This window comes from Notolepis coatsorum (assembly GCF_963971535.1).
Source record: "Notolepis coatsorum genome assembly, chromosome: 1".
Classification (NCBI taxonomy): domain Eukaryota; kingdom Metazoa; phylum Chordata; class Actinopteri; order Aulopiformes; family Paralepididae; genus Notolepis; species Notolepis coatsorum.
Genome location: NC_140165.1, coordinates 18,921,209 through 18,945,171, shown reverse-complemented (window position 1 = coordinate 18,945,171; position 23,963 = coordinate 18,921,209). Strand labels below are relative to the sequence as shown.

Sequence of the window (23,963 nt, the reverse complement as noted above, 5' to 3'; positions counted from 1 at the left end):
TAATTTAAATTATAATTAATTAAATAATTGTATAAAAATCTTTCCATGTCTGTCATCTAATAATATATTCCATTACCTTTCCTATCGGTATCGAAGTCAAAATGTTGGTACCGTGACAATACTACAACATACAAAAGCAGCTGGACAACCGATATCCTTTGCGTCTAGTAGGCATGGGCTAATGTGTGATTTTGGTGGCATGTGCTATTGCACAGATGTGTGTCCCTTAGTATGCACACGCACGCACACGCACAGTATAATATCCATGTAATAAATAGTTTGTTAATAAACTCTGTGTTACTTGAAAATGTTTCACTGTGCTCCTACATTTCTTTGTGTGCTCCTAAATGTCTTTGTGCGCTCCTACATTTCTTTGTGCGCTCCTACATTTCTTTGTGTGCTCCTAAATGTCTTTGTGTGCTCCTACATTTCTTTGTGTGCTCCTACATTTCTTTGTGTGCTCCTAAATGTCTTTGTGCGCTCCTACATTTCTTTGTGTGCTCCTACATTTCTTTGTGTGCTCCTACATTTCTTTGTGTGCTCCTACATTTCTTTGTGTGCTCCTACATTTCTTTGTGTGCTCCTACATTTATTCATTTAGGAGCACATGTGCTCTTTGGGAAAAAAGTTAGGGTAGCACTTGATTAGTTCATTATCTACAAATACCTTATAAATGTATTATAACAGGGTGTTATTATAAAGTGCTACCAAAGTTAGCGTAGAGCCCTGACTCGTGTGTGTGTGTGTGTGTGTGTGTGTGTGTGTGTGTGTGTGTGTGTGTGTGTGTGTGTGTGTGTGTGTGTGTGTGTGTGTGTGTGTGTGTGTGTGTGTGTGTGTGTGTGTGTGTGTGTGTGTGTGTGTGTGTGTGTGTGTGTGTGTGTGTGTGTGTGTGTGTGTGCGTGCGTGTGTGTGTGTGTGTGTGTGTCTGTAGTACCAGGCAGGTGGTCCGGGGACTTGAACTTGTAGGTGATGTTACGACACTGGAGGATCTCCAGCACCATCTGTTCTCCTTCCGTCTTCATCTCCTTCTTCAGAGCGATCTGTATCTCCCCCATCACCTGGGTCTTACCTGTCACACACACACACACGCACGCACGCACACGCACACACACACACACACACACACACACACACACACACACGTTATTACACACTTATATTAATTCCATATACAAACCCTCACCCTGGCAGTAAAATAGCTTGTCAGACCAAATCGGGACGTCAAACATGAACACGGTCTTGACTTGGTCGAACATGTTCCGCAGTTCATGGTGTGACCGTGTGCATTCGAAAGAATCGGTCCAGTCAACCAGCATTGGCCAAGTACAACATGTCCTGTGTAATATAGCTGTTTATTACATGGCGTTTTCACAATCGCCGAAATGCTTGCTTGTGATTGGTCAATAGCGCGCGTCAGAGGTCCGTTATCACACGATAACGGACCTCTGCCAAGCAATAATGACCGCTGTGCGCAGCTGTTCGCAATCAAGCCCACTACAACACTGTATCAGTGCTGCTCAGCATATGCACAGCTGCACTCAGTCATCAGTGCAATCAGACCACAGACCTGCCGACTGCCGATAATAATAATCACTTTATTTGGGCTGACAGAGCCACAGAACAACTGCGTTTGCATTTGATCTCGTCTTGTCGATGGTGTACAATGAATTAGGTATATTTGTTAGTAAGTTAGCCATGTAATAAGCGGGATAATGTATAGCTATACTCGATCATTGTCGCAAAATAATTGACCTTCACTGACGTTTAAAACACCTTGGCGCTGCGCCTCTGTATTTTAAACTCTGTGTCGGTCAATTATTTTGCGACAATGACCTCGTAGCTATACATTATCCCTTAGTTCTAGAAGAAAATGGAGTCATGTGCCAAAGGCTACAGGTCACAGGGACAACCAATGACTCTTGATGTCCATTTTCTTTCTCATTTGCTCTCTGTAGCTCTACTTCCAACTGTGTTCTCTCTCTTTGTTTGCATTATAATCCATCACAACAATACACAGGCCTTTCTTATATGCAGTGTGTTCAGGTGGGTTTACTGTATCAGTGAAACAAGCCACTGATGCAGCAGTATGAGCCTAGTGTCTATTATCTTCCATAGGAACGCTGCCCTCTAGTGGCCATTAAATGCGCTGTCAACACGAGGAAGGTTAAATATGGCCTGCAACCAATGGCGTCCGCTTGTCTAATGAGGACATAGACATTATGAAAGGCTCTCTGACTGGCCTCCCGTTGCCTTGGTAACTGCAAATAAATGTTTTTCTGAAGCTGGATCAACAAGACCCTGGCAGACGGTAATGATGAAGGTAGGTTCATACCAGTAGATAGGTGACATTGGGCCTCAATTATCAATATTTCTGTATGTGTAAAAGGTTGTGGAAGTTGATGAAATACTACAATTTAATTCAAACACAACTTAAACCTAAACCCAATGTAAAACACTTTACATCTACTCTGGAGTGGAAATTGGTAAATCTCTCTGTAAACATGTCTGTATATTTCGCTTGATATGAGGCCTGTTGTGTGAGATGTTTTCCATGAGTCCCACTGTTCCCTGTATTAGTCTGTTCCCTGTATCAGTCACACTGTTCCCTGTGTCAGTCTGTTCCCTGTATCATCTGTATGAGTCATACTTCCATGATAACAGCTGAAGTAACTGAACTCACGCAGAGAACAGAACTGACTGACTGACTGACTGACTGACTGACTGACTGACTGACTGACTGAATGAATATGTGCGCAGAGAGGAGAAGAGGATACAAATGGTCAGAGAAGATGATTATAAGGTTATTATAAGATTTATTCTTCTTCCTGCTCCTTTTGCCCATGGGGGAACTGGATTCATGTTTTTGTATGAGAACTGTATGATTTGGGGAAGGAGTCATTTCTGTATTCAGCAGCTGTCTATTGGAACAGTCTGCCCAGTGACCTGAAAATCGTAGACAATGCCGTTAGATTCAAGTCCAGCCTGAAGACATGGCTCAAAAGGGACTATACTTAACCTAGACACTTAGCTTAAGGCACCCTTGCATGTTGTATGAGTCTGTTATGTATATAAATGTTAAATGGTATTATGTGATGTGTTGTGATGTCATGTTTTGTATGATGCATGTCTAAGCATCACACTCCCCTACCCCCCTACAAGGACCACAATGGAAATAAGCTCTGAGCTTTTTTGTGCTTCATCCTTGGCAGTATATCCTGACTGTGCTTTCTGTTTTTTTTTTATATTGTCAAATAAAGTCATTCATTCATTCATTCATTCATTCATTCATTCATTTATATTACTTCCATGTGGCAAATAAAACTCTGAATCTGAATCTGAATCATATACAGTATCAGACAGTGTTCATTTTTCTCAATGAAAACTCAGAAACAGGGATGTGAGGTTAAGTCTGACACCGCCTCCTTCAGGCGAGGAGAGGGAAAACGTCTACAGTGTAGGAATCCCACATTTTGAAATGGTTCAATGTGTGCAACAGACTGCTGCAGTCATTTTACCAGTCTGTAGTGGCCAGCGTCCTCTTCTATGCTGTGGCATGCTGGGGAGGCTACATCAACTCAAGGGACACCAACAAGCTCAACAAGCTGGTGAGGAAGGCTAGCTCCGTGGTGGGAGTCGAGCTTCCTAGACTAGAGGTGATGGCAGAGAGGCATCTCTACTTTCCGTAGCTGCATTTCTGCAGACCCCTCTCTGATTGGTTGAGCCCATTTCTGCAGACCCCTCTCTGATTGGTTGAGCGAAGCCCCTCTCTGATTGGTAAAATGAAGCTCGAGGGTAGACGCCGGCTCGTGTGGTGAGCACAGACCATCGCTGTTTCCCAACAGGAGTAAAGTCCGTAGCAATCAGCAATCCGAAGTGACATTGACCACCAGACTCTTTCTAAGGCATTAACTGGGTTAATTAATATAAATGTTATATTGTAACTGTCTAGTTACACATTGGTTCCGAAACATGTATGTTCCAGACTGCAATTAAAACTTTGAATCTGAGAGCTACTCTTCCTAATTTATGCAAATGACATGTCGTCAGCCTGTGACTGCAACTTGTTCCTGTTTGCGGACGACTCAGCCCTGCTGGTCTCTGACAAGAACAAATTGCAGGTTGAAAAAACCCTCAGCACGGAACTAGGCAAAATCTGCATATGGCTCGCTGATAATAAACTATCATTACACATGGGAAAAACAGAGTCCATTCTCTTCGGTTCAAATAACAAACTCAGCAAGACCGACGGATTCTCAGTTACAGTGGGTGACAATATTGTCACAAGGAAAGACGAAATTACCTACCTGGGTTCCATCCTAGAGGCAAATCTTTCCTGTGACAAAATGGCATCCAATGTAATAAAAAAAGTCAACCAACGAACTAGATTCTTGTACCGGATCTCCTCTCTGGTAAACAAGAATACCCTGAAGACTCTGGCAGGAGCACTCATTCAAGGGTACTATGACTATGCGTGCACCTCATGGTACCAAAGCACCTCAAAGGCGCTTAAAACAAAATTACAAACATCACAAAACAAACTGGTCAGACTACTACTTGACCTGAACCCCAGAACCCACCTCACCCCTGCCCACTTTGCCAACCTAGGATGGCTTAGAGTAGACGACAGAGTACAGCAACTTGCAATGGGCCTGGTCTACAAGATACACTATACGACCGGGGTGCCCATGTACATGTCAAAATACTTCCCAAAGGTCAGTGAATACCACAACCACTACACCAGAGGAAGCTCAACAAATCATGTTAAACCCAGATTCGGCTCAAACAAGGGACTAAACACGTTTCGCAATTATGCCACAACAATGTGGAACGCCCTACCCAAAGCTGTAAAGGAATGTGAATCCCTGCCCACATTCAAAACCGCCCTTAAAGAGCACCTACGGGAGGCTGCAATTCGAAACTGGCCACCGTAAATGCCCAAAACCCCCACCACCTCCTAATAGACAGTCTCCTCCCCACCGCATGTATATATTCCCTCCCCGCCGTATGTATATTTCCCTCCCACCCACCCACCCCCTCCTAATGTACAGTCCCCTCCCCATCATATGTATATACTCTGTCAGGATCTAGGGGTAACAGTACTGTATATTTGAATACCGCCTATGTCACAAATGTATCAGTACTAAATACCTATATGTCCCTATGCCATAAATGTCATGTATGTTGTGTATGTCATAAATGTCTATATGAATTGAAAATGGGGGACCCTGATGGAAACAAGACAAACGTCTTTCTCAGGTCTGCATCCCCTTAACAATTGTATGTATTGAGCCGTACTGTATTGTACCCATTCTGCAATCTGTTAAATAAAGTTTTCATTCATTCATTCATTCATTCATTCATTCATTCATTCATTCATTCATTCATTCATTCATTCATTCATTCATTCATTCATTCATTCATTCATTCATTCATTCATTCATTCATTCATTCAGAGTGCTGGCTTCCTGCTTTCTTCTAACTGTCTAGTTAGGCATTAACTGTGTTAATCTAAATGTTACATTGTAACGGTCTAGTTAAGGCATTAACTGGGTTAATCTAAATGTTAGGTATTGTCACACCAGGATCAGTTGGTATGATGAAACACATGTTATTATATGTTTGATTGAAATGTTGTGTCTTACTAATAATAACTAATTCCTTGGTCAATAGAAGTCTCTGTGATACTTTCTGAATATGATTTGGGAACATCAAATGGGCAGGGTTATAATAGAAGAAAGACAGTGTAAACAATATAATTAACTCTGAATATGATAATGAGGAAAAAGAAACAGGATACACAACAAGGTGCATGAGATGAGGTTATATGTAGAACATGGTACAGTTACAGTAAGTGGAGAGTGCGTCATGGTACAGTTACAGTAAGTTGGGAGTGTAAACACTAAACAGTGATTCAAACCCCCTCAATGTACAGTTTCTGACAGCTGGGCTGTGTTGAACTTGTCACGTGAAATAACGTTATGTGTTGTCACGCGAAATGTGCATAACGTTATGAATAAACCGCGAAATAACATAATATATAACGTTACAATGTACAGTTTCTGACAGCTGGCTGTGTTGTGAAATGTGCATAACGTTATGAGTCACGCGAAATAACGTTATACGCGAATCTGGTAGTAAATTTCTTTTTATCTTCTTGATATGATAACATTACGTCCGCCTTTTTCCGTGTGACGAGCTAAACCAATCAGAGAGGGGCTTCGCTCAACCAATCAGAGAGGGGCTTCGCTCAACCAATCAGAGAGGGGTCTGCAGAAATGGGCTCAACCAATCAGAGAGGGGTCTGCAGAAATGCAGCTACGGAAAGTAGAGACACGGCAGAGAGGGGGATGATAAGGAAGCTGGCTGCCATCATGGAGAACCCCTACCACCCCCTCTACGACGAGCTAGTCAAGATGAGAAGCTCGTTCAGCCACAGACTCATTCCCCCCCCGACACTCAACTAACCGCCTCGGACAGTCCTTCATACCAGCGGCCATCAGGCTCCACAACAGTGGGCAGCGACTAGCAGCCTCCAGGCCCCACAACAGGGGGCAGCGACTGCTACCAGACATTGACCTGGGACTTATAGGAACCCAAGGAGGACAACTTACACTACCTTAGGCATACTGCACCTTATGTGGATACTGTGATACTGTGAATAATGTATATTTCAGTGGATACTGTGATACTGTGAATAATGTATACTCAGTAGATAGTAAATTATAACACTACCTTATGCATACTGCACCTTATGTGACACTGTGAATAATGTGAATATTTCTTTTCAGCTAGTTAGATAGTAAATTATATTGACCTAATTGACCCTCATTGTTTACACTGCCTGTGTTGTTTTTACTACCTGTACCACCCCCCCCCCCTTCCCCCATGCTGCTATGATGCCTGCATTTCCCCAAGGGGATCAATAAAGGAATATCTTATCTTATCTTATCTTTCATATGGTAAAAAAAAGTAAGCAAATATAGACTGATACCATGAATAGGTACTGACTAGGGGTGTAAAGGTACACGTATCCGTACCGAACCGAACCGTTTCAGTGTGTACCGTAACGTACCGACCGGCTGTAGTGTGTACCGAACGAATACAACGGTATGTTAACCGCCCACCGGGGGCTGTTTTTTTCACAATGTAATATAATTATTAATATTTCTTCTTTTCTTTACAAGTCGATTATTAATTTCAATATAGAATATTTGTTGACAGCCTTACAAGTACAATTAGTTACTGCACACTACATCGCCCCTGAGTGGAACATGGAAAGCCAAACTTTCCCCCACTGTACCGAAAACTAGGGATGCCCCCCGAAACCCGGTTCTAAACGGGAACCGGTACTAAATTTAAACATCGCAAACTAATCTTGTTGGCCGTTTTCTATTTCTCTCCTCCATCGGTCTCTCTCTGCCTGCGCGAGGAGCGGGCTGTGCTGTGCTCTTACGCACACACTCACTCACTGTCACACACTCACTCACTGTCACACACACACACACACACACACACACACACACACACACACACACACACACACACACACACACACACACACACACACACACACACACACACACACACACACACACACACACACACACACACACACACACGTGTGCTTCAGAACATCTCTCAAGTTGTAGGCTACAGTACAGACAGCTCTGCTCTCATCATGGCGGACAGAATGAAACGTTCAAAAGTCTGGGTCTATTTTACTAAAGTCGATGCTGACAATGCTTGTTGCCACAAGTGCAACAAGACATTTGCCAGTAATGTATAAGCGCTGGTACTCGTCAATGTGGCTGGTGGGGAGCTAACGTTATTAGTCTGAGCTCTCTCGAGTAGAGTAATGGCCGACATTCCGGAAATAAAAAAACGAATGAGAGCTTCCGATTGGTGGTAAGAACAGCAGAGGTGGGTGCAAGCGGTGTGACGTAATTGGCAGAATCGACTGTCAATCAAAATAGTATTGTATGACTCCGACTTCAGCATCATGATTATAAAATAAAAACACACATGGCATGGTGGAATACCATAAACATATTTCTTGATGTTTCCTTTTTTAAGTAAGTAAAGAGGCCTATGTTCATATCAGTGAGCACAATTTGTAACACAAAAAGAGAGATGTGTAGCCTTTTTTTTATTTATTTTTTTATTTTTTCTCCTCTTTTTCCGATTTTTCTCCCATCCCACTGTTAGTCGTTATGCCAATTCCCAACTCCCTTCCTGGTTGTTGCGCACCCCCCCTACTGTTGGTCCGAGAGGCCGGAGACTATCACATGCTATCCTCCGACACATGCGCAGCCAGCCGGCAGCCAGCCTGGCAGCTCAGATTCTCACTGGGAGAGTGTAACGTGTGGAAGGTCACACTACCTCCCTCCAGATCCTTCCTTCGCTGAGCAGGAGCCCCGACCGAACTGTAGGAGTATTTTTCTGTTTACAACGCCCAGGACCCACCCATCAGCTTTCCCACCCTCTAATACTGCCAATTGTATTAGTACGGACGACCAGCCAAACTGAAAACAATGTGGAGAGCTGGATTCGAACACGCGAACCCAGCGTCTCCAGCATTGGTGGTGAGTGCCCTAACCCTAACCCTAACCCTAACCCTAACCCTAACCCTACTGCACCACCTAGCCGCCCATTTATTTATTTAATATTTTATTTATTCATTTTATTATTATTTTATTTGTTGCCATGCAACTGTTTGTTTGAACTTTTGCTGTAAAACAGTAAAACAAATAATTTTTTAAAAAGTTTATAATTCAGACACATTTAAAACATTGCTGCTGCTGTTGCTGCTGAAGAAATAATATTTATTTATATTTATATAGTTATATAAAAGAATAATAAAGCAATGTCGATTCTGTTCTTAATTAATTGTTTTCTTTTCTTGCAAAATAATCAAAAAGAACCGATAAGAGTATCGATAAAGTACCAAACCGTTAAGCAGTATCGATACGAGTAGTAGTATCGATAAAATCCTAACGATACCTGTAACTGAGGGGTACAATTCCCTGACTGTATTGTTAGATATGATACTTACTACCACTACCTCTTGTACTTTAGACTCTGGCCACCCAGTACTAGGCATAAATAATTATGGTAAACACTCCCACGTAGATGAAACGATCCAACACAAATGTACCAAGTCGAAAGTCTGCGTTTAATAATAATTAATACATAGCAAAAGGTATGTAGAGCAATCACTTAATTACATTTATGATTTGAAATAGGATGCACTTTTATGGCAAATGAGTATTCGTTGGTATATCAATAGAGAACGTCCAATCTCTGGTGGCGCAGGCGGTAAATATACAACCTGGAATATTTAAGGAATAATAGCAATGATACTTTAATGATTATAGAACTGGATACACTAGGGGGGAATTCCGGTCGCTTGTAAGACAACTGGAGAAGGGGGGGGGGGGGGTATAGTCTGGCTGTATCCGTCTGGCCGAGGGTATCCTGGGAGAACCCACGGTTGTGCGGCTCGGTGCCTCAGCGATCCTCGATCCACAGATGAAAGCAGTTGGACTCTCTGTGGGCCGGCTTCCTCCGGTCCACGATGGAGAGACGTGAAGCGACCTCGTCGTGTAGAGCGTCTCCTCACCTGTCGTCCTCTCCGGGGGGGGGGTTTCCAACACACGGCAGTGTTGGTCTTTATCCATAGAATAATCACTGTATACAAAGCATAATCCGTGCCTGGGAAGGCGGGCTGTCGTCGGTAGAATAATCCGGTATGCAGGTCCACTCGCTCGTCGGCTCTGGGGCTCCTCGGGTGCAGCCTCACATGGGGTCGGCCACCCTGGATAAGCAGCCAGTTCTACCCGAAACGATGGGGGTACTGACTACGATAGTATTCTCACCGCACGAAGCACTACATATGAATAGACTATTATTAGCTTAATAGACTACGTCCAACTCGACGATATAGTGCCAAATATGACTATTCAAATATTAATATACACGATGTCTCAATACCGATGGTAGGCCGAACTTGGCCTTACTCCCACACGTGGCGTCGCGGGGAGGCTTTACGTCTGTCACTATCGGAGGGTAAGAAACTGGACTAAAAAGGAAGTCCTACTTTAGTAGCGCAGTATATATACGCACTATGAACAAATAGTACCATTAGTGGTGCGGTAGCCAGATTCCTACGCGGAACTAGGACTTGTTCGTACATGTTGAGCGGTACGTTTGAACTGGGTCTGGGGGGTATGGCAGCCTGGCACCAAGGTCTCGACCAATAGTAGAATGGAGACTATTATGGGATGTTCAGTAGGCTAGAATGGATATTCAATGCATATTGTACAAGGAATATACAAGGGATATCAGGGAATATTAGAGAATATACAAATACAATTAAATATATATATATAAATAAATATATATATTCGGTTTAATCTGGCCCTTCACAACAGCCACCCCCTGATTGGTCCCAGACCTAATCAGTTAAGCAGAGACAGATTAATCGCGTTGTCTATTTACACATAAGGATTTGCTGTAGGGGTCAGTCAACTTCACAAAGTCATAGGGTTATAGGGTCATGGTCATCATCGATTGTGTCTGGGAGTCGGGGCAGTTCTATGAGCCTCGCCACGGGACGGGTGTAAGTGCGACCCTGGACAAGCACTTCAGCTGCTCGGACCTTGCCGTCGGCACCGGTGATCACTTTGCTTACGCGGCCGGCCGGCCACATAGCTCTGGGCAGTGATTGATCAATAATCATGACGACTGTTCCTTCTGTCAAATTGTCTCTCTCCTTTACCCACTTCTGGCGGGTCTGTAGAGACGGTAGGTAGTGCAGTAGGAATGTCCTTTGTTGTGCACTCTCTATGGTAGTGCAATCATCTATGTTGGGGTCTGCGGAGATAACAGTGCTCAATCCACAGAACATAGGTTTCTTATTCTCAGCCTCCTCTTGACTGGCTTCCCTCGGGATAGGCGTGGGCCACTCTCCTTCCGGGAGCTTTAGGAATGCTGGGCCGTCACTGTAGACATTGCGACGGGTGAGGTCATCTAGGGGCATTCCCCGGGTGATGACGTCAGCTGGGTTCTGTTTTGTATCAACGTAGCGCCACTCTGTTTCTCTGGTTAACTCTTCGGTTAAGTCTTGAATCTCTGTGACTCTGACTCCCACGAAGACTTTGTACTTGCATGAGTCCGATTTGATCCAGGCGAGTACTGTCGTGGAATCTGACCACAGGATTGTTCTAGACACCGGTATGGTGAGCTCACGTTGGATGAGCGTGGCTAGGTGCGCTCCGGCTAGGGCTGCGCAGAGCTCTAGACGTGGGATAGATTGTTGCTTGCGTGGGGCTATTCTCGAGCGGGCGAGGACAAATGCTGTGTAGATCTCTCCCCCCTCTTCTTGGGCCCGCAAGTAGGCTACTGATCCGTATGCGACCTCTGAGGCGTCACTGAAGACGTGTAAGTCCATTTTACATGTCTCTGGCCTCACCGTGGGTGGGAAGTAGCTTCTGCGCATATTAACGCCTGGGAGTGAGTGGAGCTCCATCTCCCACTCTCTCCAGGTGGATGCAAGGTGTGCGGGAATGGGGTCGTCCCAGCCCTGGTCCTTGTCCCACAATGCTCGTACAATCATTTTTGCCCTGGTGGTGTACGGTAGAATACATCCTAGCGGGTCATATTGTCGGGCGAGTGTTGTGTACACACTCCGTCTGGTGGTCGGCGCCGCCGCCGGCCTTCCCTGCTCCGTAGTCAGGGGCTTGTGTCTGTAGTGAAGCGAATCTGTTTTGAATCGCCACACCAATCCCAGGGTCATCTCCTGGGCTTCTCCCGGGATTGTAGCCATCCAGGTCTCGCTGCTGGCTGCCTTGTCCTCGGAGGAGAGGCTGCGCAGTACTTGCGGATCGCTGCTGGCCCACTGCCTGAGATCAAAGCCGCCTTTGATCAATGAGGCGCGGAGTTTAATCAGGAGAGCCTCGGCTTCTTCCTGGGTTGAAAGGCTTTGTAGACAGTTGTCTACGTAGAAGCTGTTCTTTACGCTGTGTCGGACCTCTTCGTCCGCTGCTGGGTCCTCTGCTACATGTTTCTGTAGTGCAAATGTAGCACAGCAGGGGCTGCACGTCGTTCCGAAGGGGAGGACTTCCCATTGGTAGATGGCTGGGTGCTCATCTCCTGGCTTCTCTCTCCATAGGAACCGTAACAGGGGCTTGTCCTCCTCTACTAATCTCACCTGCAGGAACATTCCTTTAATGTCCCCGCTGATGGCCACCTTTTCCTGGCGGAGGCGGAGTAGAACGCCGAGTAGGGAGGGGCCGAGTGTGGGACCGGGCAGTAACTCTTTATTCAGATTTTGGGATCCGATCTGGTAGCTGCAGTTAAATACTATGCGGTCTTTACCGTTGTGATGGACCTTGTGGTGAGGCACGTACCACGATTCGGTGGTCTGGTCAGCCTCTTTAATGTCCATCTTTGTGACGTGTCCCGCTGTGATGAGCTTCTCAATCTCGGCGCGGTATACACTCTCTTGGGCGGGGTTCTTGGCTAAGCGCCGCTCCGTGTTCAGCAGGTACCGTTCTGTGGCATCTGTCTTGGCGTGGAAAGTAGGCATTCCTTCTCGCCGCAGGAGTGGCGTGGCGTATCTCAACACGCCGTTGACCGGGACTCTCTTGGTCCCTGTCTCGAGGAGGTGAATGGCGTAAATGTCATCTTTAGAGCGAATGTCTTTCTTTCCGTTCTTAAAGGGCATTTGTTCCAAGGTCCATAGCCGCTCTACGTGTTGCAGGAGTGCGGTTTCTCCCTCTGTGACTCGGGAGTGGAGACATCTAGTGGCTGTACTTCGGTTGAGAGATTTGGCGAGCGGGCCTTGGAGAGTCCATCCCAAACGGGTCTCGACTGCTGCAGGACAGCCTCGGGGTCCGGTATGAACCCGGTCTATCGGGACAATGAGGTCTGCATGGTCGGAGCCTATCAACAGGGTCGGCATAGCATTGTCTATGAGCGGGATCGGTAACTTGCGCAGATGTGCATATTTCTCCATCAGCTTGGCGACGGGGTATGTGTACCGCGACAGTCCTATTTCTTGGCTGGTGAAAGCGTCTGTAATCTGGTACCGTCGCTCAGGCTGGCCGCTTGCTGCGATAGAGAATGAGACATTCTCGCCCTTTATCGTCTTCAAATCTCGTCTTATTGTCCGAATTGTCATTTGGGTTTCGCTTCCCCGCAGCCCTAGCTGGGCCGCAGCGGAGGCGAGCAGAAGGGTCTTCTCTGACCCGTCATCGAGGACGGCGTAAGTGTCCAGGACTTTATTCTGGTAGCTTAGTGTCACACGCACTACTTTTAGGAGTACTCAGGCTCCACTGCTGCTGGCGGGATCGATGTACATGACGCTCGCTTTGCTGCTGGATGGTGCGGGTGAAGGGCGCCGTCTGTTACTGTCGTGAAGTATGTCCAGATGGGCTCCATCGCACTTGGTGCACCTTTTCTTTAAGCGGCATTCGGCTGCCATGTGTGAGCGCGCACAGCGAAAACAGCGCTTGTTGGACTTTATCCATTGACTTGCTTCCTCCGCGTTCAGCTTGGGGAAGGAGTCACATTGCGCTAGCCAGTGTTCTTTCTCACAGTAGGGGCACACTATCTTCCACTTCTCCGTTCTGGAGGGGGTACTGTGGCTCCTGCTGCTCGGTACTGACTCCGATTGGTGCATCACAGTCACCGATCTTCTTCCATCATTTAGTCGTCTGGTTCCTTCTCTGGAGCCAGGGGTGCTCCGTCCGAATGTATCTAGCCGTAGGCTGCTGACTTCTCTCGCCAGGAAGTCTGCTAGATCGAGGAGGTTCGGTTCGGGGCCATTCGGGTCTCGGTGGTCTCTCTGCCGCCTAAAACGCTCCTGTCGAGCGGGCGGCAGCTTCTCCAAGATCCTTTCCACATTTGAGTTGGCGTAAAGTTCATGCCTCCCCTTCTCTCTCTGCGCTCCCAACATCCCTACCAGGGACTGCACTCTGATGGACAGGTCGTCCAGTGCTCGATTGTCTATTGCTGGGGGTAAGCGGTCGATGTGTCGGATCTCCTTGGTCACGTAATCCCATATGCGCCCATACCTCTGGTCCAATGCTACCAGCGCTGCTGTGTATGGGGTGGTGGAAGTCGCGTAGGCGAGCGCTATATTATGTGCGCGGGGTACCTTTAAGTGCTTCAGTAGGATGGCGTATTTATGGCGTTCATCCAATACATCCACCAACATGGTCTCCAGACACATGCGGAGTTCTGTATACTGGGCCCGGTTCTCTTGGGTGAAGTCGGGTACCATAGGCGTGCCAATGTATGACGCTGACTGTGGATACATCGGCGAGCGTTGGGGGAGAGGCCTCCTAGGCGAGTCTCCTCCCGCTCCTTGGTATGGGCTGGTACCGGCAGTGTACCATGGCCCGCTTGTCCAGGTGCTGTTCCTCGGTGCGGGTCGTGCGTCGTGCTCACCCGTGTATAGAGTCGGGGGTCTGTAGCGCAGCTCCGCGGGAGTATAGCCTGGGCTGTACCGGACCTCCTGGTCCGGTAGAGTACTGTGCTGTCGTCGGGCGTGGTTCTCCTCCTCTTCCTCTTCGTCTTCAGTTAGGTCATCCAGTGCTTGTAGTCTCTGGTTTAGCCTCTCCACAAGATATGCTGCTCCTTCCCGGTTGCTAGGTCTCGCTTGGACCGGTGGGGGGAGGTGGTCTGTGGGGGGTATAGACCTCGTCTGTTGGTCAAGTTCAGGGTTGTTTACTCGGCTAGGGGATGCCGCCCTGGAGGTGTGTCTAGACGAGTTCCTGGAGCCTCTGGCGGAGGGAGAGGGTGTTGTCCGTCTGATCAGCTGTTCTATTAGTTGCGCTTGCTGTCTGTCGCGCTCTGCGTCCCGTAGAGCACCAGCAGCTGCTCGCTGGCTGTCTGCTCGGTCTCGGGCCACATTCTCTTCCATCTGAATGCGTCTTATTTCTAGACGTATATGCTCTTCTTCGCTCCGCTGCTGGATCTGCAGTCGGTCGCGTTCAGCAGCGGCGTTCAGGCTGATGAGGAAGGCCTGCTGTAGGGTCCTCTCTGCCTCGCTGGGAGAAGGCGGTTGTATAGGGGAGCCTTCCCTCGGGGTACTCCTTGCGGAGCCTTGGAGCTCTATCTCCACGGTGCTCTCCCCGTCTTCTTCCGTGCCGAGTTCTCTCTCGGTAGCGTTGTATTCCTCCCGGGACTCATCGGGGACTACTTCTTCAGTACTGGCGGGGTGTGAAGTCATGTCTGGTTCCCACTGGTCCCCACCGTGAGCCTGGTCAGCTACATTAGAACCCGTAGGGGCCTCTATGGTCGGGGTAGTCTGGGCGTTGGGGTTAGACATACTTTTACTTTCTAGTTTTACCGCGTTTACTGTTAGTAGAAGACTAGGTTGTTGACTGACAGCGTAAGCCTCTAAGTACTGAGGGAGCCGTCGTTCGCGCTGCGGGCGTTGGTTAGGAGGATCGTTTCGTGGAGTGTTCATCATAGGCCATTTCAATATTAATAACACTATATTAATATTACACTAATTACCATCCGGCTCGAAGGACCAATTGTAACTGAGGGGTACAATTCCCTGACTGTATTGTTAGATATGATACTTACTACCACTACCTCTTGTACTTTAGACTCTGGCCACCCAGTACTAGGCATAAATAATTATGGTAAACACTCCCACGTAGATGAAACGATCCAACACAAATGTACCAAGTCGAAAGTCTGCGTTTAATAATAATTAATACATAGCAAAAGGTATGTAGAGCAATCACTTAATTACATTTATGATTTGAAATAGGATGCACTTTTATGGCAAATGAGTATTCGTTGGTATATCAATAGAGAACGTCCAATCTCTGGTGGCGCAGGCGGTAAATATACAACCTGGAATATTTAAGGAATAATAGCAATGATACTTTAATGATTATAGAACTGGATACACTAGGGGGGAATTCCGGTCGCTTGTAAGACAACTGGAGAAGGGGGGGGGGGGGTAGAGTCTGGCTGTATCCGTCTGGCCGAGGGTATCCTGGGAGAACCCACGGTTGTGCGGCTCGGTGCCTCAGCGATCCTCGATCCACAGATGAAAGCAGTTGGACTCTCTGTGGGCCGGCTTCCTCCGGTCCACGATGGAGAGACGTGAAGCGACCTCGTCGTGTAGAGCGTCTCCTCACCTGTCGTCCTCTCCGGGGGGGGGGTTTCCAACACACGGCAGTGTTGGTCTTTATCCATAGAATAATCACTGTATACAAAGCATAATCCGTGCCTGGGAAGGCGGGCTGTCGTCGGTAGAATAATCCGGTATGCAGGTCCACTCGCTCGTCGGCTCTGGGGCTCCTCGGGTGCAGCCTCACATGGGGTCGGCCACCCTGGATAAGCAGCCAGTTCTACCCGAAACGATGGGGGTACTGACTACGATAGTATTCTCACCGCACGAAGCACTACATATGAATAGACTATTATTAGCTTAATAGACTACGTCCAACTCGACGATATAGTGCCAAATATGACTATTCAAATATTAATATACACGATGTCTCAATACCGATGGTAGGCCGAACTTGGCCTTACTCCCACACGTGGCGTCGCGGGGAGGCTTTACGTCTGTCACTCTATCGGAGGGTAAGAAACTGGACTAAAAAGGAAGTCCTACTTTAGTAGCGCAGTATATATACGCACTATGAACAAATAGTACCATTAGTGGTGCGGTAGCCAGATTCCTACGCGGAACTAGGACTTGTTCGTACATGTTGAGCGGTACGTTTGAACTGGGTCTGGGGGGTATGGCAGCCTGGCACCAAGGTCTCGACCAATAGTAGAATGGAGACTATTATGGGATGTTCAGTAGGCTAGAATGGATATTCAATGCATATTGTACAAGGAATATACAAGGGATATCAGGGAATATTAGAGAATATACAAATACAATTAAATATATATATATAAATAAATATATATATTCGGTTTAATCTGGCCCTTCACAACAGCCACCCCCTGATTGGTCCCAGACCTAATCAGTTAAGCAGAGACAGATTAATCGCGTTGTCTATTTACACATAAGGATTTGCTGTAGGGGTCAGTCAACTTCACAAAGTCATAGGGTTATAGGGTCATGGTCATCATCGATTGTGTCTGGGAGTCGGGGCAGTTCTATGAGCCTCGCCACGGGACGGGTGTAAGTGCGACCCTGGACAAGCACTTCAGCTGCTCGGACCTTGCCGTCGGCACCGGTGATCACTTTGCTTACGCGGCCGGCCGGCCACATAGCTCTGGGCAGTGATTGATCAATAATCATGACGACTGTTCCTTCTGTCAAATTGTCTCTCTCCTTTACCCACTTCTGGCGGGTCTGTAGAGACGGTAGGTAGTGCAGTAGGAATGTCCTTTGTTGTGCACTCTCTATGGTAGTGCAATCATCTATGTTGGGGTCTGCGGAGATAACAGTGCTCAATCCACAGAACATAGGTTTCTTATTCTCAGCCTCCTCTTGACTGGCTTCCCTCGGGATAGGCGTGGGCCACTCTCCTTCCGGGAGCTTTAGGAATGCTGGGCCGTCACTGTAGACATTGTGACGGGTGAGGTCATCTAGGGGCATTCCCCGGGTGATGACGTCAGCTGGGTTCTGTTTTGTATCAACGTAGCGCCACTCTGTTTCTCTGGTTAACTCTTCGGTTAAGTCTTGAATCTCGGTGACTCTGACTCCCACGAAGACTTTGTACTTGCATGAGTCCGATTTGATCCAGGCGAGTACTGTCGTGGAATCTGACCACAGGATTGTTCTAGACACCGGTATGGTGAGCTCACGTTGGATGAGCGTGGCTAGGTGCGCTCCGGCTAGGGCTGCGCAGAGCTCTAGACGTGGGATAGATTGTTGCTTGCGTGGGGCTATTCTCGAGCGGGCGAGGACAAATGCTGTGTAGATCTCTCCCCCCTCTTCTTGGGCCCGCAAGTAGGCTACTGATCCGTATGCGACCTCTGAGGCGTCACTGAAGACGTGTAAGTCCATTTTACATGTCTCTGGCCTCACCGTGGGTGGGAAGTAGCTTCTGCGCATATTAACGCCTGGGAGTGAGTGGAGCTCCATCTCCCACTCTCTCCAGGTGGATGCAAGGTGTGCGGGAATGGGGTCGTCCCAGCCCTGGTCCTTGTCCCACAATGCTCGTACAATCATTTTTGCCCTGGTGGTGTACGGTAGAATACATCCTAGCGGGTCATATTGTCGGGCGAGTGTTGTGTACACACTCCGTCTGGTGGTCGGCGCCGCCGCCGGCCTTCCCTGCTCCGTAGTCAGGGGCTTGTGTCTGTAGTGAAGCGAATCTGTTTTGAATCGCCACACCAATCCCAGGGTCATCTCCTGGGCTTCTCCCGGGATTGTAGCCATCCAGGTCTCGCTGCTGGCTGCCTTGTCCTCGGAGGAGAGGCTGCGCAGTACTTGCGGATCGCTGCTGGCCCACTGCCTGAGATCAAAGCCGCCTTTGATCAATGAGGCGCGGAGTTTAATCAGGAGAGCCTCGGCTTCTTCCTGGGTTGAAAGGCTTTGTAGACAGTTGTCTACGTAGAAGCTGTTCTTTACGCTGTGTCGGACCTCTTCGTCCGCTGCTGGGTCCTCTGCTACATGTTTCTGTAGTGCAAATGTAGCACAGCAGGGGCTGCACGTCGTTCCGAAGGGGAGGACTTCCCATTGGTAGATGGCTGGGTGCTCATCTCCTGGCTTCTCTCTCCATAGGAACCGTAACAGGGGCTTGTCCTCCTCTACTAATCTCACCTGCAGGAACATTCCTTTAATGTCCCCGCTGATGGCCACCTTTTCCTGGCGGAGGCGGAGTAGAACGCCGAGTAGGGAGGGGCCGAGTGTGGGACCGGGCAGTAACTCTTTATTCAGATTTTGGGATCCGATCTGGTAGCTGCAGTTAAATACTATGCGGTCTTTACCGTTGTGATGGACCTTGTGGTGAGGCACGTACCACGATTCGGTGGTCTGGTCAGCCTCTTTAATGTCCATCTTTGTGACGTGTCCCGCTGTGATGAGCTTCTCAATCTCGGCGCGGTATACACTCTCTTGGGCGGGGTTCTTGGCTAAGCGCCGCTCCGTGTTCAGCAGGTACCGTTCTGTGGCATCTGTCTTGGCGTGGAAAGTAGGCATTCCTTCTCGCCGCAGGAGTGGCGTGGCGTATCTCAACACGCCGTTGACCGGGACTCTCTTGGTCCCTGTCTCGAGGAGGTGAATGGCGTAAATGTCATCTTTAGAGCGAATGTCTTTCTTTCCGTTCTTAAAGGGCATTTGTTCCAAGGTCCATAGCCGCTCTACGTGTTGCAGGAGTGCGGTTTCTCCCTCTGTGACTCGGGAGTGGAGACATCTAGTGGCTGTACTTCGGTTGAGAGATTTGGCGAGCGGGCCTTGGAGAGTCCATCCCAAACGGGTCTCGACTGCTGCAGGACAGCCTCGGGGTCCGGTATGAACCCGGTCTATCGGGACAATGAGGTCTGCATGGTCGGAGCCTATCAACAGGGTCGGCATAGCATTGTCTATGAGCGGGATCGGTAACTTGCGCAGATGTGCATATTTCTCCATCAGCTTGGCGACGGGGTATGTGTACCGCGACAGTCCTATTTCTTGGCTGGTGAAAGCGTCTGTAATCTGGTACCGTCGCTCAGGCTGGCCGCTTGTTGCGATAGAGAATGAGACATTCTCGCCCTTTATCGTCTTCAAATCTCGTCTTATTGTCCGAATTGTCATTTGGGTTTCGCTTCCCCGCAGCCCTAGCTGGGCCGCAGCGGAGGCGAGCAGAAGGGTCTTCTCTGACCCGTCATCGAGGACGGCGTAAGTGTCCAGGACTTTATTCTGGTAGCTTAGTGTCACACGCACTACTTTTAGGAGTACTCGGGCTCCACTGCTGCTGGCGGGATCGATGTACATGACGCTCGCTTTGCTGCTGGATGGTGCGGGTGAAGGGCGCCGTCTGTTACTGTCGTGAAGTATGTCCAGATGGGCTCCATCGCACTTGGTGCACCTTTTCTTTAAGCGGCATTCGGCTGCCATGTGTGAGCGCGCACAGCGAAAACAGCGCTTGTTGGACTTTATCCATTGACTTGCTTCCTCCGCGTTCAGCTTGGGGAAGGAGTCACATTGCGCTAGCCAGTGTTCTTTCTCACAGTAGGGGCACACTATCTTCCACTTCTCCGTTCTGGAGGGGGTACTGTGGCTCCTGCTGCTCGGTACTGACTCCGATTGGTGCATCACAGTCACCGATCTTCTTCCATCATTTAGTCGTCTGGTTCCTTCTCTGGAGCCAGGGGTGCTCCGTCCGAATGTATCTAGCCGTAGGCTGCTGACTTCTCTCGCCAGGAAGTCTGCTAGATCGAGGAGGTTCGGTTCGGGGCCATTCGGGTCTCGGTGGTCTCTCTGCCGCCTAAAACGCTCCTGTCGAGCGGGCGGCAGCTTCTCCAAGATCCTTTCCACATTTGAGTTGGCGTAAAGTTCATGCCTCCCCTTCTCTCTCTGCGCTCCCAACATCCCTACCAGGGACTGCACTCTGATGGACAGGTCGTCCAGTGCTCGATTGTCTATTGCTGGGGGTAAGCGGTCGATGTGTCGGATCTCCTTGGTCACGTAATCCCATATGCGCCCATACCTCTGGTCCAATGCTACCAGCGCTGCTGTGTATGGGGTGGTGGAAGTCGCGTAGGCGAGCGCTATATTATGTGCGCGGGGTACCTTTAAGTGCTTCAGTAGGATGGCGTATTTATGGCGTTCATCCAATACATCCACCAACATGGTCTCCAGACACATGCGGAGTTCTGTATACTGGGCCCGGTTCTCTTGGGTGAAGTCGGGTACCATAGGCGTGCCAATGTATGACGCTGACTGTGGATACATCGGCGAGCGTTGGGGGAGAGGCCTCCTAGGCGAGTCTCCTCCCGCTCCTTGGTATGGGCTGGTACCGGCAGTGTACCATGGCCCGCTTGTCCAGGTGCTGTTCCTCGGTGCGGGTCGTGCGTCGTGCTCACCCGTGTATAGAGTCGGGGGTCTGTAGCGCAGCTCCGCGGGAGTATAGCCTGGGCTGTACCGGACCTCCTGGTCCGGTAGAGTACTGTGCTGTCGTCGGGCGTGGTTCTCCTCCTCTTCCTCTTCGTCTTCAGTTAGGTCATCCAGTGCTTGTAGTCTCTGGTTTAGCCTCTCCACAAGATATGCTGCTCCTTCCCGGTTGCTAGGTCTCGCTTGGACCGGTGGGGGGAGGTGGTCTGTGGGGGGTATAGACCTCGTCTGTTGGTCAAGTTCAGGGTTGTTTACTCGGCTAGGGGATGCCGCCCTGGAGGTGTGTCTAGACGAGTTCCTGGAGCCTCTGGCGGAGGGAGAGGGTGTTGTCCGTCTGATCAGCTGTTCTATTAGTTGCGCTTGCTGTCTGTCGCGCTCTGCGTCCCGTAGAGCACCAGCAGCTGCTCGCTGGCTGTCTGCTCGGTCTCGGGCCACATTCTCTTCCATCTGAATGCGTCTTATTTCTAGACGTATATGCTCTTCTTCGCTCCGCTGCTGGATCTGCAGTCGGTCGCGTTCAGCAGCGGCGTTCAGGCTGATGAGGAAGGCCTGCTGTAGGGTCCTCTCTGCCTCGCTGGGAGAAGGCGGTTGTATAGGGGAGCCTTCCCTCGGGGTACTCCTTGCGGAGCCTTGGAGCTCTATCTCCACGGTGCTCTCCCCGTCTTCTTCCGTGCCGAGTTCTCTCTCGGTAGCGTTGTATTCCTCCCGGGACTCATCGGGGACTACTTCTTCAGTACTGGCGGGGTGTGAAGTCATGTCTGGTTCCCACTGGTCCCCACCGTGAGCCTGGTCAGCTACATTAGAACCCGTAGGGGCCTCTATGGTCGGGGTAGTCTGGGCGTTGGGGTTAGACATACTTTTACTTTCTAGTTTTACCGCGTTTACTGTTAGTAGAAGACTAGGTTGTTGACTGACAGCGTAAGCCTCTAAGTACTGAGGGAGCCGTCGTTCGCGCTGCGGGCGTTGGTTAGGAGGATCGTTTCGTGGAGTGTTCATCATAGGCCATTTCAATATTAATAACACTATATTAATATTACACTAATTACCATCCGGCTCGAAGGACCAATTGTAACTGAGGGGTACAATTCCCTGACTGTATTGTTAGATATGATACTTACTACCACTACCTCTTGTACTTTAGACTCTGGCCACCCAGTACTAGGCATAAATAATTATGGTAAACACTCCCACGTAGATGAAACGATCCAACACAAATGTACCAAGTCGAAAGTCTGCGTTTAATAATAATTAATACATAGCAAAAGGTATGTAGAGCAATCACTTAATTACATTTATGATTTGAAATAGGATGCACTTTTATGGCAAATGAGTATTCGTTGGTATATCAATAGAGAACGTCCAATCTCTGGTGGCGCAGGCGGTAAATATACAACCTGGAATATTTAAGGAATAATAGCAATGATACTTTAATGATTATAGAACTGGATACACTAGGGGGGAATTCCGGTCGCTTGTAAGACAACTGGAGAAGGGGGGGGGGGGGTAGAGTCTGGCTGTATCCGTCTGGCCGAGGGTATCCTGGGAGAACCCACGGTTGTGCGGCTCGGTGCCTCAGCGATCCTCGATCCACAGATGAAAGCAGTTGGACTCTCTGTGGGCCGGCTTCCTCCGGTCCACGATGGAGAGACGTGAAGCGACCTCGTCGTGTAGAGCGTCTCCTCACCTGTCGTCCTCTCCGGGGGGGGGGGTTTCCAACACACGGCAGTGTTGGTCTTTATCCATAGAATAATCACTGTATACAAAGCATAATCCGTGCCTGGGAAGGCGGGCTGTCGTCGGTAGAATAATCCGGTATGCAGGTCCACTCGCTCGTCGGCTCTGGGGCTCCTCGGGTGCAGCCTCACATGGGGTCGGCCACCCTGGATAAGCAGCCAGTTCTACCCGAAACGATGGGGGTACTGACTACGATAGTATTCTCACCGCACGAAGCACTACATATGAATAGACTATTATTAGCTTAATAGACTACGTCCAACTCGACGATATAGTGCCAAATATGACTATTCAAATATTAATATACACGATGTCTCAATACCGATGGTAGGCCGAACTTGGCCTTACTCCCACACGTGGCGTCGCGGGGAGGCTTTACGTCTGTCACTCTATCGGAGGGTAAGAAACTGGACTAAAAAGGAAGTCCTACTTTAGTAGCGCAGTATATATACGCACTATGAACAAATAGTACCATTAGTGGTGCGGTAGCCAGATTCCTACGCGGAACTAGGACTTGTTCGTACATGTTGAGCGGTACGTTTGAACTGGGTCTGGGGGGTATGGCAGCCTGGCACCAAGGTCTCGACCAATAGTAGAATGGAGACTATTATGGGATGTTCAGTAGGCTAGAATGGATATTCAATGCATATTGTACAAGGAATATACAAGGGATATCAGGGAATATTAGAGAATATACAAATACAATTAAATATATATATATAAATAAATATATATATTCGGTTTAATCTGGCCCTTCACAACAATACCCATCCCTACCGAAAACCCGTACCGAACCTTGACTTCAAAACCGAGGTACGTACCGTACCATGGTTTTTGTGTACCGTTACACCCCTAGTACTGACAGATACACATATGCATACACACACAGACACACTATCAAACACACAAATGCTTCCATGCATGCGTGCACACCCACACGGCACACGCACACACATATCTAACCTTCAGAGTCACTGTGTCCCATTGGTGACTTCAGGGCGTCAGTGCCGTTCGGGATCTTTCCACTGTGGAGCAAAACAGACCACAGGTTACACAACTACACACCTGTACTACACACCTGTTCCAAAACAAGTTACACAACTACACACCTGTACTACACACCTGTTCCAAAACAAGTTACACAACTACACACCTGTTCCAAAACAAGTTACACAACTACACACCTGTTCCAAAACAAGTTACA

General features: G+C 48.5%; 1 protein-coding gene across 1 annotated transcript in view; it reads right to left on the bottom strand.

The window, feature by feature from the left end:
• LOC311225589 (protein piccolo-like) overlaps positions 1-23,963 on the bottom strand; it is a gene marked incomplete at both ends in the record, with an annotated part of 166,615 nt that overhangs the window by 3,671 nt on the left and 138,981 nt on the right. Inside the window, 2 exon segments of the mRNA XM_084310954.1 lie at positions 935-1,069; positions 23,723-23,784. Of these exon segments, the coding sequence (XP_084167080.1) occupies positions 935-1,069; positions 23,723-23,784 (197 nt within the window).